The sequence below is a fragment of the Amblyraja radiata genome, chromosome 7, assembly GCF_010909765.2.
Source record: "Amblyraja radiata isolate CabotCenter1 chromosome 7, sAmbRad1.1.pri, whole genome shotgun sequence".
Taxonomy (NCBI): Eukaryota; Metazoa; Chordata; class Chondrichthyes; order Rajiformes; family Rajidae; genus Amblyraja; species Amblyraja radiata.
The window spans coordinates 12694845-12716329 of NC_045962.1; the positions used below are offsets into that span (position 1 = coordinate 12694845).

Consider the following 21485-nt stretch of genomic DNA (forward strand, 5'->3'; position numbering starts at 1 on the left):
ACATACCAATCTTTCTGTCCTTGGCCAACATGAGACCACGTTCTATTTGGAGGGACAGTATCTAATATCGCTTTTGGGTAGCTTATAACCCAACAGTATGAACATCTGAATCCTTCAATTTTAGGTAACAATTGCACCCCTCACAACCAGTCCTCCTTTTATTTCCCCCTCTTCCTGTTTCACCTGGATCCTCATGTATTTCTCCCACTATCCCACCTTCCTTTCCCCTCCCCCCGGTTCCTTAATAACCTATATTGCTTCATCTGGCTTCACAATTTACTCCATCTCCTTTTCAACTTTTTGTTGTCTTTTATTATCTATCCTTTGTCCACCCACCTGCCAATAAAAAACACCCTGATCTGTATCCACCTATCACTTGCCATGCTTTGCGCCCATCAGTTTTCTCCCTCCCACTAGCATTCGTCTGAAGAAGAGTTCTGACCCAAAAAATACCATCTATCCATGTCTTCCAGAAATGTTGACCCACTGACTTACCAACATTTGTGCATTTTATTTTTAGCCACCTTTATGACCTATTCTTAAATGTTTTTAAGTCTCTACTCCAGTCAAATGAAGGATGGCACACTGCCGCAGTGGTACAATTACTGACTTACAGCGCCAAAGACCCGGGTTCGATCCTTATTATGGGTTCTACCTGTACAGAGTTTGTATGTTCTTCTTGTGACCTTGTGGGTTTTCTCCAGGTGCTCCAGTTTCCTCCAACATTCCAAAAAGCTGTGGGTTTGTAAGTTAATTGACGTGTAGGATAGAACTAGTGTACGGATGATCGTTGGTTGGCGTGGACCCGGTGAGCTGAAGGGCCTGTTTCCACATTGTATCTATAAACAAAACAAAACTATTACTCTGCTGTTATATTCCACGGCTCCAGAATCACAGTTATAAATGTTTCTCCTTCTCGCAAATACAAATCATTTATATTTAATCTTCCATTAATGTGCCCCTTCATAGATTCTTTCTTTAATCGCCTTTATTCTTTTGAAAGAGCCCCCATTTTTCATCACTGTCTTGGTCTTAATATCTTTTCGTTCAGCACAGTATCCAGGTTGATGTTCCATGACTTCTCCGTTGTTTAAATATCTTATCTCAACTTTGCATGTAACTCCAAATGTAGTCTTTGTAACATTGTCAACCATATTTAGCCCTATATTCTGTACTTCTCTAATTCCTCTCTTTCCTTCGTTCAACCTCCCTCCCTATCCCTCTTCCCCTTTGCCTCCCACATCCTCTCCCTCCCCTCTCTCCATCCGGCCAGTCTTAAATTTGTAACTTTTGTTCGCTTGCGGCAATAACAATACCTTACCTCCTAGGTTGATTTGTGCAGTAAAAAGCTGGAGCGTGCAGATCAACTCATTGGTGGACTTGGTGGGGAGAAGACACGCTGGAATCTGACAGCCAAAAATCTAGGACGACAATACACAAATCTAACTGGCGATATCCTGATTTCTTCTGGAATTGTGGCTTATCTGGGGGCATTTACTTCGACTTACAGACAGGTAATCTAAAAATAATATGGTTAAATTTGTGCAAACGTATAATTTTTCACCAATATTTCTATGGAATCTATTCTGAAACTTCTATTTTTATAGAAATGTTTTAAACCATATGTTTTATCAACTAATTTTTTATAAAATTGATTTAGCAATGGTAGAATTAAATTTTTTAAATGGTTCAATTTGAATATTAGTATTCAAATTTCAATCTTTTAATGTTAAATGCAGATTTGCCAAAGGGTTAAAATCATGTAAATTTGATACCCACACCATTTCCCAGTGCAGTATTCAGTCTCCCCACTCATGAAAAAGGGTCACCCTTGCCAACTTGAAACCACAAGAAGGTGATCACTGTTATTTAAATAAAGTTGATGTGAACCCATTACTTAAATGTTAGCTGTTTCAGATTTAAGAGTTGCAGGTTGGTTTTCTGAACTGAGGAGAAACAAATTAAGATTGTTGTCTTTCTAGGTTTGTTCATGAGCCTGGTGTTAGAAAAATGAAGATAGTCACAAAAAGCTGGAGTAACTCAATGGGAAGGAACGGGTGACGATTCGGGTCGAGACCTGAAGTCTGAAGAAGGGTCTCGACCCAAAACGTCACCCATTCCTTCTCTCCAGAGATGCTGCCTGCCCCGCTGAGTTACTCCAGCATTTTGTGACTACAGGTATCTTTGATTTAAACCAGCATCTGCAGTTCCTTCCTACATAGTTAGAAAAATGTAATGGTCCACTTCTTATACTGGCACTATCTATGGGTTTGACCACCAACCATGTTGTTACGAAATATCCATAGAACGCTTTGTTTAACAATCCAGTTATAACTCGCTGATTGTAATGCAAAAAAAAAAAAACATTTATTCCCACGAGAATGGGCACGCAACTGGCCTTCCCCTTGATAACCCTTTTCCTTTTACCAAACACTTTAAAAGTAAATTACGCAGAAGTGGCTATTATAGCTGTGTAGTGGTCAATGATTTTGAAACATTCTGTTACACTAATAGTTTGTTCCGTTTTGAAGTCTGTGGTCCTGCAGCTTTTGTGAGAATTAGCAGCAGGAGATGGAACTTTGTTCTCTACTTTGAATCACAGATGTGCTCCAATTGTTTCTAAAATAAATATTAATGAAATCTAACAAGTAATTTAGGTATCTTTAAAGGTTTTATTTCCAATGTTTTCACCTCCGTCTATTGCACATGCAACATTTTTGCATCTTTACTGCTTGTCTCTGCATTGTCCTTAGATACTTATTTTAATTAGCCTGTCTCACATTGTGTAGCAACAAGCAGAAAAATGGATCCGTAAGTGCAAGAAAATGCTCATCCCATGTTCTGATGATTTGTCCCTGACAACCACTTTGGGGGATCCTGTAAAAATTCGAGCTTGGAATATTGCTGGATTACCTTCTGATAGTTTTTCCATTGACAATGGCATTATCATATCGTAAGTATTTACGACTGACATTAACGGTTCGACCATTAACAAAGGGATTTTCTTTACATAGTTGACAGGTCTAGTATTTTGAATGCAAGCTGTTCAACAAGATCAAGCGGAGTAGATGTTGGAACTCATCCCAACAGAAGAATGATCTGCTTGCATTAAATGACTCTGGTGGTTCCATCACATTTGTGCTCAGATGCATGTAATCACAGAGGAGTTGTGTACCTTTGCCAAAGTAACATAACTTACATAATTTGTAACTTTGACAATGTTTGTAATGACTGGGATAGAAGCTTGACTGAAACATGGAAATGCTGGAGAGATGAGCATGATTTTTGATATTCAGAGTTCAAGGAGGAATAGAATAGATTGAAGACAACGTGACTGGATGGAGGGGTTGGGCTGATTCCTCTGATAGTGTCCATAATGTGAAATTTGAACGGGTAGTGGGATTACTGATGAGGTGCAGCTAAGCTATTAACAATGTAAGTTAACCAGGAGGCATCAAGGGAAATTACATGGCCAGTATTTTGGTGGAAACGGGATCGGTGGAGCTCAAGGTCAATTCTCGCCTTAGGATTGAGGATGACTTGCTTCCAGTTCAGTTCTATAGTCTCTGATATGACAGCTGAAGTCAATGCTGGGCTCTCAGACTATTCCACAGGTGTTGATAGATGTGCTTGAAGTTATGGTGGAAGGTTAGTGTGTTGTTTACACTGGATATCATTTTATTATTGATTAGGCCAAGGGAGACATAAATTAAATTGTGAACATCAGAGAATGCATGAAGGGAGATGAAAAAAAACTACAAAAACATGTACATTTAGGTATAAGACAACCTACGCATGTCACCTCCAACAGCATCCCACCACTGGCCACAACCTCCCATCTTCTCCCCTTTCTGCTTTCCGCAGAGACCATTCCCTCCGTAACTCCCTGGTCAATTTGTCCCTTCCCACCCAAAACCACACCCTCCCCTGGTGCTTTCCCTTGCAACCGCAGGAAATGCTTCACTTGTCACTTTACCTTCCCCGTCGACTCCATCCAAGGTCCCAAGCAGTCTTTCCAGGTGAGGCAGAGGTTCACCTGCACCTCCTCCAACCTCATCTATTGCATCCGCTGTTCCAGGTGTCAACTGCTCTACATCGGTTAGACCAAGCGTAGGCTTGGCGATCGCTTTGCCCAACACCTCCGCTCAGTTTGCAATAACCAACCTGATCTCCCGGTGGCTCAGCACTTCAACTTCCCCTCCCATTCCAAATCCGACCTTTCTGTCCTTGGCCTCATCCATGGCCAGAGTGAGTTTAGCCATGGAGGAGGCCCAGGACAGACTGAAGAAGGGTCTCGACCCGAAATGTCACCCATTTCTTCTCTTCAGGGATGCTGCCTGTTACTCCAGCTTTTTGTGTCTATCTTCTATGTTTATTTATAAGAAGAGACTGGATAGGCTAGCACTGTTTTCCTTGGAATGAAGTAGGCTTAAGGGTGATCTAATAGAAGTTTATAAAATCATGACGGGTATAGATAGGGCAAATAGATGTTCCCCAGGGCAGAAGAGTCTAAACTTAAAGGGAATCGGTTTAAGGTGAGAGGGGGGAGATTAAATGGAATCTATGGGACAGGTTTTTCAGGAAGTGGTAGAGACAGGTACAATTACAACATCTAAAATACATTTGGACATATACATGGATATGAAAGGTCTAGAGAGATAAAGGCCAAATGCAAGCAAATGGGACCGACTGAGGTCAGCACTATGGTAGATGTGTTGGGTGGAAAGGCCTATTTCCGGGTTGGAGAACCATGTTGTATTTCCATGCCATTCACATGTAAAATAAGATCATAGCAGACTGCCACTTTAACATTACATGAATATTTAACTTGCAGAAATGCTCGCAGGTGGCCATTGATGATAGATCCTCAAGGCCAGGCAAATAAGTGGGTTAAAAATATGGAAAAAGCCAACAGTCTCCATGTAATTAAGCTCAGTGATGCTGACTTTGTGAGAACGTTAGAAAACTGCATTCAGTTTGGCACACCTGGTAAGTGATACATATGCAGTTTGTAAGCATTGCCTTGAGGAGGCACAATTTACCATTAAAAAAAACTAGCTTCTGGTGGTCATATTTACACTGTGTTTTTGATTTTCTGTTTTTGGATTGAATTCTGTTTTTAATTTGTGTCTCTGTGATGTCATTACTACTTGTTATATTCCGATTATATGTTATTCCGATTACTATGTAAGGTGCCCTTGAGATGTCTGAAAGGCACCCATTAAATAAAATTTATTATTATTATTATTATATTTAGACAGAACTTTTATTTCCAGCTGTTATATCAGACAATGTACAAAGTAATCCCAACCTGCAATACAATGCTGTGATGAGCAAATAGGTTAGAATATTGTTTCGCATTCTATTCCTTCTGATCCCCATGTGATAACAGCGGCTAAAATGAAATGAAATGAAATTATTACACATAAACAGATAATTTGCGAATATGCATGAAATTTGTAATGTAAAATTACAAAAGTTATATAAAAAATCTTTATAAACATTATAAAATATAATATAAAAGTTATATAAAAGTTCCTTGTAGAGGTATACCTAATAACATTTCCCGACTATGGGTGCTGTCAGTTTGTACGTTCTCTCCGTGACCTGCGTGGGTTTTCTCCAGGATCTTCGGTTTCCTCCCACACACCAAAGACATACAGGTTTGTAGGTTAGTTGGCTTGGTATAAGTGTAAGTTATCCCTATGGTCAGTGCGGACTCCTTAGGCCTGTTTCCACACTGTATCTCTAAACTAAACTCAATTTATATTAATTACTTGATTTTTCAGTTTTGTTGGAAAATGTTGGTGAGGAGCTCGACCCCATCTTGGAACCATTGCTACTTAAACAAACTTTCAAACAGGGTGGAACCATATGCATTCGACTTGGTGACTCTACAATTGAATACGCCCCAGATTTTCGTTTTTACATCACAACTAAATTGAGAAATCCACATTATCTTCCAGAAACATCTGTCAAGGTCTGATATTTGATCAACTATTTATTGTATGCTAGATTTTTTAAAATAATTATTTGTTTATGAACTATAGGCTTCAGTAGCAAGGTTTCCTATTCCTAATTTGAGATTCAACTGAATAGATTAATGGGATTTTATAGTCGAATATTGGTGTGGATGATGATTCACATTTAGATCAGACTGAGGCAGTGCGGCAGATTCCTGTCCTGGAGGGATGTGAATGAACAGGGTAGGTTTCTGCAACAATTTGCTAATATTACGATCACTGTTACTGACATTAGCCTTTTATTCCAATTACATGGACTTTAGCAAGGCATTCGATAAGGTTCTGCATGGTAGGCTGCTCTAAAGGTTGGGTTGGCATGGGATCCAGGGAGAGCTAGATGACTGGATGGAGAATTTTCTTCATAGAAGGAAGATGAGGGTAGTGTGGAGGGTTGTTTTTCAGACTGGAGGCCTGTGACTAGTGGTTTGCCTCAGGGATCGGTGCTGTGCCCAATGCTGTTGTGGTTTATATGATCAATTTGGATGAGAACGTATAGGACTTAGTGATTAGAAGAGGCCGTGGATGAAACCAAAATTACTGCTGGATCTTGATCGGCTGGGCATGTGGGCTGAGGAATGGTCACCCTGCTATAGGAAGGATGTTGTTAAGCTGGAAAGAGCGCAGAGAAGATTTACGAGGATATTGGCCGGAGTCGAGAACCTGAGCAATAGGGAGAGGTTGAGCAGGCTAGGGCTTTATTCATTCGAGCACAGGAGTCTGAGGGGTGATCTTGTAGAGGTATATAAAATCATAAAAGGAATAGATAGCGTGAATGCACAAAATATTTTACCTAGGAGAATTTTAGTAGGGGAATCAAGAACCACAGGATAGAGGTGGGAAGTGCGAGGGAAAGATTTAATGGGAAACTGAGGGGCAACTTTTTCCACACAGAGGATGTGGGAATATGGAACAAGCTGCCAGAGGAGGTATTTGAGGCAGATACTATAATATTTAAAAGACATTTGGACAAATACATGGATAGGAAAGATGTAGAGGGCTATGGGCCAAACGTTGGCAAGTGGAACTAGTTGGGGCATCTTGAACTCCGGACAACTTGGGCCGAAGAGCCCAATTTCATGCTGTGTGACTTTGCCTCTGTGCCTCTGTGCTTCTGTGCCTCTGTGCCTCTGTGCCTCTGTGTCTCTGTGCCTCTGTGCCTCTGTGCCTCTGTGCCTCTGTGCCTCTGTGCCTCTGTGCCTCTGTGTCTCTGTGTCTCTGTGCCTCTGTGTCTCTGTGACTCTGTGACTCTGTGCCTGTGACTCTGTGACTCTGTGCCTGTTTAGAGTGCAGAGTAATACTGGTATTTGAACCAGTTCTCCTTCTTTACCTACAAATTTCATGTAACTTTGTATTACATTCTAAACTACATTATTATATATATTGCTTATCTGAATAATAAAGGGAAAAATACTTTTATCATCTCTTAATCTATTTTTTCCTCTAACCCTCTTCTCTTGACTGCTTGGAAAACATGGTGGATGATCTCCCAATGACTGATCATAGGGTTAACTGGCTCTGTGTTGCAGCCACTTCATTTACAATTTAATGATCCAAGACAAACGAAAATCAAACATTTCAGTGATCAGTTTCATTGTATTGAAAATGTGCCCGTAAAATAGTCCATGATCTGAAGGAAATACTAAACATAAATTAGAATCTCATATCTTGCTGTGGTATCTTGAAGTATAAGCATGATGAATTATGAAGAATCTATGGCTGTTTAGCACGCAACAAAAGCTTTTCACTGTACCTTGGTACACGTGACAATCAACTAAACTAAACTGAAAGTCATGTTTTCAAATATGTGGCAAGCACTTTTTTGCATAAAGCTTCTATCTATGATATATCCAAGGTTTACCTTGTTTAACATTAAAGATGCACGTTTTTAGCATTCTTAGATTATTACAATTTTATATATTTTCTTGCTTACGGACAAAATCAACTTATGGACGTCACTAAAAATGGAAAATATCTGTTACCCGGGTGTGAGTTGTCGATGATTAAATTGAGTTAATAAAAGAGTTTATTTTAGAATTCTATAATGTGATCAGTACGTATATGGTAATGTGAAATAGAAGTATTATATTCATGTTCAGTAATGACTGCAATAAACTGTAGCAATCTGAATGTTTCTTACATTTTCTCCTAACCTACAGGTGACGCTGCTAAACTTCATGATCACCTCTGAGGGAATGCAAGACCAGCTTTTGGGTATCGTAGTGGCCAGAGAAAGGCCCGACTTAGAAGAAGAGAAGCAGGCTTTAATTTTGCAAAGTGCGGAAAACAAAAGGTAAATAAAAATCTCTTTATTAATGCACATTCTTCCCCATTGTAGACTCTTTCTTGATGTGTTTGAACTAACGTTCTACACAGATAATGAATTGTATTTAGAGATTTTAAGCTGGTGCCATCAGGCCTCGCAGAAATAGTTGTCTCAACAGAACATACCAAGACCAGGTATGGGCCGGCATGGGCAAGTAGGGCCGAAGGGCCTATTTCCACACAGTACCACTCTATGACTCTATGACCACTTGACTCAACCCAGAGACAACTGCCAAATAGCCTACATTATCCAATCAAGGGGAAGTTGAGGTTCCTGTTCATGTTGAGTGCACACCCAATCCTCCCACAATCCCAACCGTCCTTATTTCCTCATCCCCTTTCACATATTCATATCTGCCATTTCTGGTCCCCACCCCCAGCAGCAACTGGTTGTATGGAAGGAAGTCAATAATATCACCTATTATCACCAAGACAGTGTAATCATATTGTGACCATGTATTACAATAAATGCATTTTCCATCCATTGTTTGCACACGTTTGACAACAGCATCTGTCAGCAATCTAGATGAGGTTGCACATTTTCTGTTACATTTCCTTCTTTTCTCTATGAATTCCTTAACTTGCAGGCAATTAAAGCCTAATTTGATCCATATTTGCTTATCTGTTGATTGGTTATGATCGACTTGGATAACTTGTTTAAGAAGGAACTGCAGATGTTGGAAAATTGAAGGTAGACAAAAATGCTGGAGAAACTCAGCGGGTGAGGCAGCATCTTTGGAACGAAGGAAATAGGCGACGTTTCGGGTCGAGACCATTCTTCAGACTGACGTGAGGGCGGGGGGGGGGGGGGGCGGGAAGAAGAAAGGAAGAGGCGGAGACAGTGGGCTGAAGGAGAGCTGGGAAGGGGAGGAGAAAGCAAGGACTACCTGAAATTGGAGAAATCAATGTTCATACCGCTGGGGTGTAAACTGCCCAAGCGAAATATGAGGTGCTGCTCCTACAATTTACCGTGGGCCTCACTCTGGCCATGGAGGAGGCCCAGGACAGAAAGGTCGGATTCGGAATGGCAGGGGGAGTTGAAGTGCTTGGATATCGTGGTTATCTTGATTTAAATGTGGTGTGGCAACATGCAATGTCAAAAAAGTTATTGCTACCTTATCTGTTATGTTCATATTCGAGAACATGCCACATTATCAACTTTAGAGTCCATTAATTAGAACTGTAGAGTCTATCATTGGAAGTAATAATAGGGAACAAAGAAATGGCGGATGAACTGAATGTTTTTTTTGGATCAACTGTCTGGTGAATTTTAAAGGCTGCACAATCCTCTATCTTCCTGCTAATCTTTGCCATATTATATGCCTTCTCTTTTGCTTTTAGTAGGTACATCTCATTTTTCTTTGCAGCACACAGAAAAGTCATCCAGCATGTGAGTACTGCAATGGAAGATGAGACTTTTTATATAAGTTTACCTTGTTGCATACTATCTTAGAATTCAGGAAGAATTGTAGCTCAAATACTGTGAATTTACAGCCAGCAATAGGTGTTAAGGTTCCCATGTTCTTGAACTTTTACTTATCAGAATTCTTCCATGCTGGATTTGTAGGGTTTTTTTTGAACATCTTACTATTTCTCATACACCCTTGTGTATTGGAACTTCAGAATCTCTATTTAAAGGAAATGATCTACATTTCATTGTTTTGTGTCAGGGAGAAGCAAGGGAGGCATGCAGCCATGAAAGGATTGTAGACTTTTTTTGTGTGGAATAATGCACTGTTGAGTGCATACACATAGCTTTGTGTTTACCATTTACCGATCAGAGATATTCAGCAATAGGAAGGGATTTCACTCCTTCATTAGATCTAGGATATGAGCACACCTAATGGAACTTGCAGCACCGTCCCATTCTCCCACTGGCATTCTGCAGGAACAAAAATCCTGCCATCTGGAAAAAATGAAAAGAAAACTATAAATTGATAATGCCATCCATTTATGACATGGCTTGGTGCACAATCTATGAACGCTATGTTCAACAACATGGACTATAACTGAAGACTCTGGCGTATTCATCAGAGTAGATCTCAGGGATCGTGGTGTTCTGCATCACGATGATCGCCATGACGAGGAACCCCGACATGAAATGATGACGGAATTCTGAGCTAGCATGGCAACAAGGTAAACCTATCAAAAGTCTCACCTTCCACTGCAGTACTCACATTCTCCATGACTTTTCTGTGGTGCTTCAACAGCAAATGAGATATTGTTCACTGGGAGCTGTGTGTTGCTGGGGCTCACAGCTCAGCTAATAGAAATGCTCATAATTTCTATGGCCAAAACTGTCGACGAACCCACTCTGTTGGTATGTTACACCTAATTTCGTGTAATATCCCCTTGTGTGAGAATTTCCAAAAAATAAGCACATTATATCCTAACCCTTTGTACAGACCGTCAAAGATGCCAAAACAAATTTGGAAACCATTTTACACTTTATTAACCCACGTCGCTAAGTCATCTTGTTTTACTGCGTAACAAAGTTACATGACTGCATTTTTCATCACGAACATGTAACTTTAATAGGCTTAGCTTATCGTACCCTTATTCTCTCTTGCAACTCTCGTACATCGTTTTTGAAAAGTAAGGTTAAGTATGCTACTCTTTTAATCTTTGGGAGGAATTCAGATTTTTAAATGTCAAACACATGCAGTTACTAACCTTTTAAAATACTGAGATGTAACCAAGGTACTGATCAATATTGATTTCCAAGAGAATTGCTTCCCTAAACAAGGCTCAGGGGATTTAGGTTATGCTGGCTTTGATTGCTGCAATGGTCTCCTGCTGTGGTTTTCTGAGCATTAATGTTTGGGCCTTTTGACCCCTATGAAAACTTAATAATGTCTCCTATTTTGAACTCCATCAACACTTTCAGTGCAGTGTTAGAAAATGATGCAGCCTCTTGTGTTTTCAGATTCTTGAATGTCTTGCTAGTTAGCACGATGTACAGAACCTCTGCTAGCACTGTGCTCTGCTCTGGCGTTATGATGCATTTGCACCTGTAAAGTTAAATACCCACTTTAAATTAAAATTGTTATTTAAGCCAAGTTGCTGTTGCTTGCAGTGAGCTAAGCTTAGCTGTGATGTTTGCAATTTCTAAGCCTCTCCCAGATCAAGTGGGTTCACCTATATTATATGGTTGCTGATCACAGAAACAGGAAGAGCAGGTTTCAAATATTAGAGGGGTTAAATTGGTTAGATCCTGTAAACAGGCATGGAATCGAGTTCAAGTTCAAGTTCAAGTGAGTTTATTGTCATGTGTCCCAAGAATTTCATTGCCCAGGGACACATGACAATAAACTCACTTGAACTTGAACTTGAACTCGATTCCATGCCTGTTTACAGGATCTAACCAATTTAACCCCTCTAATATTTGAAACCTGCTCTTCCTGTTTCTGTGATCAGCAACCATAGGTGAACCCACTTGATCTGGGAGAGGCTTAGAAATTGCAAACATGAGGTTTTCGTGGATAAGGGCACTCCAGACATCCTTGTATACAAAATATGGCGGAAATTAAAGAAAATGAAACCTAAGCTTTCTGTCAAGCATGTGATTTGTGGATTTTATTTTACTTAACAGTTAGATGCACAAAGGCACAGCTTGAATCATTCAAACAGCATTGCTGGTTATTACAAGCTCTTCTTATTCAGCACAAAACCTGAAGGAAATCCGAGTGCCTCCAATGTGCCCATGTAATCTTTAATGTGTGGTATAACCTAACCATTCCATCCAGATGATCCCTTCCGGCAAACAAACAAGAGGCTGCCATTAAAACATTTAATATCTGACTGAGATGGCCCGTTAAATGAAAGGATGATTGTGTTCATTTGTGATATACAGGATCGTTCCATTCAGTGATAAAGTTGTTTGGTGATAAATCCAGGACAATATATTTTCATTCAAGGTTGTTTGCAATCACTTTCCTATTGCTTTTAAATGAAGTGATGATTGTGCAATAAATACACATAATAAGCTGAAGTGTTTCACTTTTCAGGCTGCTAAAAGAAATTGAAGATAAAATTCTGGAAATTCTCTCCACCTCAGAAGGAAATATTTTAGAAGATGAAACTGCCATAAAGATTTTATCTTCATCAAAAGTACTTGCTAATGAAATAACTCAGAAGCAATCTGTGGCTGAGGAGACGGAAAGGAAGATTGATGAGACTCGAATGGGCTACAGATCAATTGCAATACATTCTGCCATCCTGTTTTTCTCAATCGGTGATCTTGCCAGTATAGAGCCCATGTACCAGTATTCTCTCAATTGGTTTATCAACCTGTTCATCATGTCTATTGAAAATTCAGAAAAGTCTGATGAATTGTCAGAGAGGTAAGATTAATTTCATGTATTTAATTTAGGCAGAGAGTAGTGGATGTTTTCAACATCTGAAAGGGTAGAGCAGTGATAAACCATTGTTATAGAGTCTATACTTTACATCATTCTTTACTCATTGCTTCCAAGGCTCTGGGATATTATACATCAAATTCTGGGGGGGCATCTAATTGTGCAGGCGGCACGACCGACGTTGCAGCGGCCTCTGCAGTCCGTCTTTTTTAAATTTTTGTCCCATTGAATGTATAGTTTGTTATGGTTTTTATATTGTTTTTAGCTGTGTATATGTGGGGAGTGGGGGTGGGGGAAACTTTTAAATCTCTTCCCGTTACGGGTGACCCGACATTTTCCCTGTCTGGTATCCGTTGCCGTTGGGGCCTAGCACCGTGGAACGGCCTCCAACCGGAACGACCTGGGGGCTCCAGTCGCGGAGCCTTGCGGGCTTACCATTGTGGGGCTGGCTGAGTTCGGGGCGTGGAGAGCTGTGATGGCTCGCGGCTGCGACCCGACTCCGGAGCTCGGAGGCCCCAGCCGCAGGTCCGGTGGACGGTGACATCGGGAGCTCGCGGGTCCCTAGTGGGACACCGCTTTTCGGAGCTCCCGCAACGGCAACTTCTCCCGCCCGAGTTGCGGGGTTGAGGGTGACCCGGAGCGGGGCCTTGCATCGCCCAGCGCGGCTTTAACGGCCGCGGGACTTGCCATCGCCCACCGGGGGCTCCAACATTAAGACCCGGCACGGCTTTAATGGCCGCGGGACTTGCCATCGCCCACCGGGGGCCTTAACATCGGGAGAAGAATGCACCACAGGTGAGAGACAAGACTTTGCCTTCCATCACAGTGAGAAGGAGATTCACTCTGATGGATGTTTGTGTAAATTGTGTTGGTGTGTGTCTCGGTTCTTTTCTTGTTGTATGACTGCAGAAACCAAATTTCATTTGAACTTCTTTTGAGGTTCAAATGACAATAAATTTGTATTGTATTGGTTGGAATTGCTTTTGTTTTCAGCACATGTTCTCTAGGGTTGTCCTCTAATTTATACATGCCCAGAAGATTGAGAATTTAAATCAGATTCTGTCTGTATTTCTTTTTTTTCATAATTCTTAACTTTGGGTCATCTTTGTCTTCTGTCAGAATATCGAGTGACCACCTGCACTCACTCCAGCGACGTGAGCTCATGATTGCTAAATACATTTCAATGGACTTCAGGAATGCTGAACTGTCAGAGCAGTTGTCCATTGGAAGCAATGTTAAACTGAGATCCCATCTATTGCATTATTAAAAGAAGAGCAATAGATATTTTGTTCAACGTTTACCAGTTTTAAATACTGCCAGCAGCAACTTCACTAAAATGGGTTTTGTGGTTATTTTGTTGTTTGGGAACCTTGCCATGTACAAACAGTGTTTTCCTACAGAACAATAATCTCTGTATTGCTTTTTGGTGAGAAAAACTTTGTGACAATTTGCAGCTATAAACTTGCCCGTATAAATGATCTTTAATAAGTATTTCATTCAGGTACAGCATTAAATCTTGTTTTCAGTATGTGTCAGCTGTTTGTGAAACTTATATTGTTATGAAACCAAGTTGGTAGTCATTAATTTCCATCTTTCATTATGCCGGTGAACTCCTTAAGTACTAGATGTATATCAATAAATACAATTTTACATCTTGTTGCTGAGTGCTTTAAGGCAACCTCCTACACCCAAGGACCCATTGCATCCCATTAACTGGACGCCTACCACTGTACCTCCTGCCCATGCTCCTTGGAAAATTCTGACCACCAGGTAGAACTTTCTGAAAGCCATCACGAGTGCGTGGGGACATTTCTGGACTAAGATGGAGTCACAGGTGGACATTTGACATCTGTGGTAGGGCTTGCATGCTCTCACCTCCTGCAAGGTGAAACTGGTTAGCAACAGTGGTAACGACACACCACGACACATCAACCCTGTGATCTCAGTCTCTAAGGCCGACTGTCAGAGTTGCCTTAAAGAGGGTGAATCTGTGCAACATGGCCAATCCAGACAGCCTACCTGACCGAATGCTGAAGACTTGTGTGGATTAACTGTCTGGAGTATCCAAGCACACTCAACATCTTGCTTCCAATCTGCTGCTGGAACTGGGGCTGAACACTCCCCTGTGTGCCTGGGTCCTGGACTTTCCCACCGCCAGGCCCCAGGTAGTCAAGATTGGGCGACATACCTCCAACCCCCTCACCCTGAACACAGGATCCCCCCCAGGGTTGCGTCCTCAGCCCCCTACTGTACTCCCTGTACACACATGACTGTGTGGCCAGGTTCAGCTCCAACTCCATAACCCTGATGACACTGTGGTGGTGGGCCTGATCTCCGATAACAATGAGAAGGCCTACCGGGCCTGGTACTCTGGTGTCAGAACAACCTCTTGAATGTCATAAAAACTAAGGAGCTGATTGTGGACTTTAGAAGGGGACAACATCCGAGGACGTACATGCCACTGGGGATAAATGGGGCTACAGTGGATAGGGTGAGCTGCTTTAAATACCTGGGAGTCCACATCACAGAGGATCTGACATGGACAACACACGCTGCCGCACTGGTGAGTAAGGCAAGGCAACGCCTTTACCACCTCAGGCAGCTGAAGAAATTCAGAGTCTCTCTGTGGATCCTCCAGTGCTTCTACTCTGGGGCTGTTGAAAGCACCTTGTCCGGCAACATCACAATCTGATTTGGGAACTGCTCTTCTCAGGACAGGAAGGCTCTGCAGAGATTAGTGTGTTCAGCCGAACGCACTATGGGAACTACACTCGCCCTCCCCTGCAGGACCTATACACCAGGAGATGCAGATCCAGAGCCAGCAACATTATGGGGGACCCCTACCACCCCAGCTACGGACTGTTCCAGCTGCTACGGTCAGGCAAACGCTTCCGCTGTCACGCCGTGAAAACAGAGAGGATGAGACGGAGTTTCTTCCCATAGGCCATCAGGACTGTAACCTCTTATTTCTCCAGGGACTAATTTACTGTATCAATTTACTGTTGTGTTGTGTCTTCTTAAAATTGTTGTTTTTTTTCTAATATGTAAATACTGATTCTGTTCTGTTCTGTACTGTAGTTTTTGCACATTCCACAGGCATTGCCACTTTCATTTCACTGCACATCTTGTATGTGACAAATAAACTTGACTTAACTTGACCATTGGTCAGAGGTTTGAAAGGCCAATTGTACAGGAACCCACAAAGATCGTGGTTACCTGCCTCAATGATCATTGTCTGGTAGCACCTACATCCACTGTAGTGAAGTACATATATATATTTTACACAATCACCCCCTCCAAACTCAGCACCAAGCTCCAAGACCTGGGGCTCTGTACCTCCCTTTGCAACTGGATCCTTGACTTCCTCATCGGCAGACCTCAATCAGTGCAGATCAGTAACAAAGGTACACAAAAATGCTGGAGAAACTCAGCGGGCGCAGCAGCATCGATGGAGCGAAGGAAATAGGCAACGTTTCGGGCCGAAACGTTGCCTATTTCCTTCGCTCCATCGATGCTGCTGCACCCGCTGAGTTTCTCCAGCATTTTTGTGTACCTTCGATTTTCCAGCATCTGCAGTTCCTTCTTAAACAGATCAGTAACAATATTTTCTCACTTACCTTCAACAGAGGTCCACCTCAAGCTGTGTGCTTCGTCCACTGCTCTACCCACTTTACACCCATGATGGTGTGACTAAGACCAGCATCAATGCCATATGCATTTACTGACGACTCTATTGTTGTTGGTTGGATCACGAATGGTGATGAATCAGTAGATAGAACTGCCATGTCGGCAACCTCTCTCAACATCAACAAAACCAAGGAATTAATTGTGGATTGTGGATTAATTAAAAGGAGAAGTCAGGAGACTGTGCCATGAGATCATAAGGGATAGGAGTAGAATTAGGCTATTTGGCCTATCAAGTCTACTCTGCCATTTATGACTGTGCTACTTGCTATTCTATCTCTCCCTCCTTTTCATTGGTAGCTCAGCAGTGGAGCGAGTTAGAAGCTTTAAATTCCTGTGTGGTAACATCTTGAAAGTCTTATCCTGGCCCAGCACATAGATGTGATCATGAGGAAGCCATGCTAAGACCTTTACTTTCTCCGACGTTTAAAGAGATTTGACATGTCACTGAATACTCGAATAAATTTCTTCAGATGGACTATGGAAAGTAGCCTGACTGGTTGCATCGTGGCCTGGTATGACAATTCCTATGCACAGTGATGCAAGAGGCTGCAAGAGCAATGAACTCAGCCCAGACCATCATAAGCACATCCTTCACCATCATCAAAACCTTCCACATGAGACACTGGCTCAAGAAGATGGCATCTATCATCAAGCATCCCCAATAGCTGGGCTTTGCCCTCTTCTCATTGCCACCATTGGGCAAGAGATACAGAAGCTTGGAATTCCACACTATCAGGTTGAAGTACAGCTAGTTTTCTTCAACCGTCCTGCACAACCCCACCTCAACAACAGGACACTACGGGATCACCTCTTGCACTATCATGGACTTGTTTTCTAATTGTGTTTTGTATTAATGTTTTTGCACAGTATTTTCCTTTCACTGTCTTGAGTATAGTTTATGTATAGTGTGTCTTTTTTGTGTTGTCTGACTTCATGTGCTTATGATGCTGCTACAAGCGCCTTGAGTATTAGAAAGGCGCTATATAAATCCCATCCATTATTATTATTATTACAAAGCAAGATTTTCATTGCATTTATCAAGCACCATCTGTATATGGCAACACACTCCACCTGACCTGATCTTTCTGCAGGTTACTTTTATGGCCTTTTCATTTTCCTTCACACCATTATCAGTGGACAGCAATCACAGAGCCTCAACTACATCCCTTAATGTGCACTGCTCTATTTCCTAAGAGATGACTTAGAATTAACTTTACTTCTTTCAATTGTTGTCCTTTTATATTTGTTCACTATTGCTTTCCCTTAAAGGTTGACTGGATGATGTAAAATAAAATGATCAATTCCACCAAAACCCACTTACGAACTCAAGTAATAAAAACAATCAGCAGCTCTTCAGCCGATGAGAACATGGTGTATTCTTCATCTACAGTGAAGCTTATGTTGTGCTGATGAGTAATAAGCCTTACCCACAGCAGCATCTCATGAAAAAGCAGAGCAGTTCTCCTAATGATTTAATGTGCACCATCTGCGTGCCACTGAGAAGAAAAGAACAAAGTAGGCCGAATATTTGATTCCTGGCCTGTGTTGTGTTGGATCCTCTGAGTCAGGACAGGTGGATCTGTGGAATTCTTTGCCACAGAAGTCAGTGGATATTTTAAAGATTAGATTAGATTAGATATAATTTATTGCCACACAGCCAGGCTGGTGGAAATTTGGGTTGTCTGCAGCGATACAATAATAAAGAACACACAATAAAACGGTAACACAAACATCCACCACAGCATTCATCACTGTGGTGGAAGGCACAACATTTGGCCAGTCCTCCTCCATTTCCCCCCCGTGGTCAGGACCAGAGTCCAGAGTCAGTCCAGGATCGGCTCTTCCTCACCGGAGACCGCGGCTTTAGATTGTTGTAGGCCGCAGGCCGGCGGTCGAGATTTAAAGTCCCCGCCGCAGCCAGAAGCACCGTAGACTGCAGGGCCGGCGGTCGAAGTTCCCCTCCAGGGGTGATGGTAAGTCCATGCCGGACCCGCGGTAGAAGTCGGCCGCGGGCCGGCAGTGATGGCTTCTTCTTCCCCCGGGTCCCCAACGTGAGATCCCGGGCTGTAGACGCCGCACCAGCTGGAGCTCTGCAGACCGCGACTTCAGGCTGCGACTTCAGGCTGCCGGCTGCCCCGGGCCAGCGAAACGGAGCGCTCCCCTCCAGCGAGCCCCAGCGAGGGCTAACCCGCTCCACGCCGAGAGTCCACGCTGCGCCCGCCGCTGAAGCCCCGGGCGCGTCTCCGGGAAAGGCCGCGTCGATCCTTGATGTTAGGCCACGGGGGAGGCGACCTGGAAAAACTCGCCTCTCCGTGGAGGAGGCGACCAAAGCGGTTCCCCCTTACCCCCCCACACCACCCCCCACATAAAACACACAAAGAAACATTAAATACAGACTTTAAAACATACTAAAAAAAAAAAAAAAGGCAGAGATAGATAGATTATTGATTAGGACAGCTGTCAAGGGTTATGGGGAGAAGGCAGGAAAATGGGGTTGAGAGATTGATCAACCATGATTGAATGGCAGATTAGACTTAATGGGCCGAATCGCCTAATTCTGCTATCACTTGTGAACATATGAGTAATGGGAGTATAATATTATTTTCAGTATCCAAACGTTGGGAGAGGCATAAGGAATATCTATTGACTTCTCTGCAGCAGAATTAGTGCGTGTGGAAGACAGGACCAAAGCTGGTTATTGATGATATTGAAAAGCAACAAAAGCTTTTTACTGTACCTCGGTACACGTGGCAATAAACTAAACTGAAATTGAAACTTTATGTAGTTCTATTGTCAAAATCCAATCAAAGGCAATGGATATGGCACAAGTCCACACAAATTGGACTGTAGCCACAATTTAAAAAGACACATAGGAACTGAGAGTCTTTTTTAGATTATGATATGTCACATGGATCAACCATTTTCCAGCGACACAAGACTAATCTGCTTTGATGCATTCTATTTATTGCCCTTTGACTATTTTTATTGGATCAATGGAGTATTTTAACTGGCTTTTAAAAGCATAATTATGTGTGAAAGCTGACATCCACAAAGTCCCCGTTGTTTGAAATCCTGTCTTTTATATGTACGAAACCAACTAGTTGACAACCATAATTTCTAAATGAAAGTACATTTTATCCAAAACGACAACTGAATATTGCAATGGAAGAAATGTCATGCGAACTGCAGAATCATTATTTACTTTTGAACATTAAAAGCAAATTGGAAAAGAGTGGAGTGGCAGATTGTTTGAGACATTTGTAAAGCTTGTTTTATCTGGTCACAAAATACTAGTATTTCAATATAAAATCAATTAGAAACATTTCAACATCTTTGGAACTTGCTTTGTACATGAACCAACATGCATACTTGATGAAATTGTTGATATGTTATCAGTAATTGACCATAACGCCTCTGAGAATCGCAGCAGCCTAAGTGGATTGTAATTGAATTTTAAAATGTATTAACACTTTATTATTTAATTTGTCTTTCAACTTTGTAGGTTGCAGATCCTTACGAAATATTTCACATACTCGTTGTACGTGAATGTGTGTCGATCGCTATTTGAAAAGGACAAGCTACTATTTTCATTTTGCTTGAATATAAACCTATTAAAACACGACAAGCTGGTCAGTCCTTTAATATTTTTTTAGCAATAGTTTGTTATATGTGAAAATTATCTTTAAGAGCATCCTGTAAGAAAATTCTAACATTTTTCCCTTTTATACCAATGTTCCTTTATGATGTTATTATCATTTGTTATGTTATAAAAAGTGCACATTTATATTCAGTCTTGTAGAGGTACTTTATTCTACTCTTTAAGATAACATTGTGTTTGAAAACATTTGCAGTGACATTTAAAGTCCCAGCAAAAACCTTATTTTACATAAATTTAAAGTGACATTTTGCTTTGATGGAGACTCATGTTCTTTCATTAAAATAACACAGCTTTTGAGACCATCAGGACCTTCATTACTGGAATATTTTCAGTAATCATTAAAACAGTGCTGGATTGCTTTGTTCACAAGAAGTTTGCATTCAAATAATGTACTTGATGTCATGTTTTAACATAATGTCTTATGCTAAAATATCTGGGTGTCTGGTTTTCTTCTTTCATTTACATTTCCTTGAACTTTTGCCCAAGATTTCTGTTATATTTAGCTGAGGACAGTAGAATTTTTAGACATTGGTGTAATCAGGATACATGTGGTTAGCGTAGGAAAGTACACATCAGGCATGATCAATCCAATGATGATGGAGGGGGCTCATGGCCTTCTCTGCCTCTATTCGTTTTTTTAATGACGTAAATCCTGTCATAAGTTCATAAGTGATAGGAGTTTAAGAATAAGGAGTAAGCTATTTAGAACGGAGACGAGGAAACACTTTCTCTCACAGAAAGTGGTGAGTCTGCGGAATTCTCTATCCCAGAGGGCGGTGGAGGCAGGTTCTCTGGATGCTTTCAAGAGGGAGCTAGATAGGGCTCTTAAAAATAGCGGTCAGGGGATATGGGGAGAAGGCAGGAACGGAGTACTGATTGGGGATGATCAGCCATGATCGCATTGAATGGCGGTGCTGGCTCGAAGGGCCGAATGGCCTACTCCTGCACCTATTGTCTATTGAGCAGAATTAGGCCATTCAGCCCATCAAGTCCTCTGCCATTCAATCATGACTGATCTATCTCTCTCTCTCTCTACCCCATTCTCCTGCCTTCTCCCCATAGCCCCTGACATCCATACTAATCAAGAATCTATCTATCTCTGCCTTACAAATACCCTCTGTGGCAGAGAATTCCACAGATTCAGCACCTACGTCAAAGGCCGTCCATGTGACCGCACCCCCCTTTTTTCCCCCCAGAGTAAGAAAAAATCCCCAGAATTTTTTTTAAAAATCTGAGCACAATCAGCGTTTCCACTTTGTTGGAAATCGCCCGAAATTCTGGCTCCGGCAGCTGGGGGAGAAACAAATGCGCCCATCCGCGCCTGCGCAGTTGGGGAAGCGACACAAAATGGCGCCGTCTATCCGCGCATGCGCAGTGGGCCCGGGCGGGATCAGACTACCATTTGTGCTTCAGCCATGTATCGCGTCTACTCCAGTT

The 21485-nt window shown here is 41.8% G+C and overlaps 1 protein-coding gene across 1 annotated transcript in view; it reads left to right on the plus strand.

Annotated features, from left to right (window-relative positions):
- dnah7 (dynein axonemal heavy chain 7) overlaps positions 1-21485 on the plus strand; it is a 234157-nt gene that overhangs the window by 149671 nt on the left and 63001 nt on the right. The window contains exons 45-51 of the mRNA XM_033023735.1: positions 1329-1514; positions 2790-2953; positions 4835-4989; positions 5790-5980; positions 8180-8313; positions 12353-12688; positions 19893-20019. Of these exons, the coding sequence (XP_032879626.1) occupies positions 1329-1514; positions 2790-2953; positions 4835-4989; positions 5790-5980; positions 8180-8313; positions 12353-12688; positions 19893-20019 (1293 nt within the window). The remainder of the gene's footprint in view (positions 1-1328; positions 1515-2789; positions 2954-4834; positions 4990-5789; positions 5981-8179; positions 8314-12352; positions 12689-19892; positions 20020-21485) is intronic.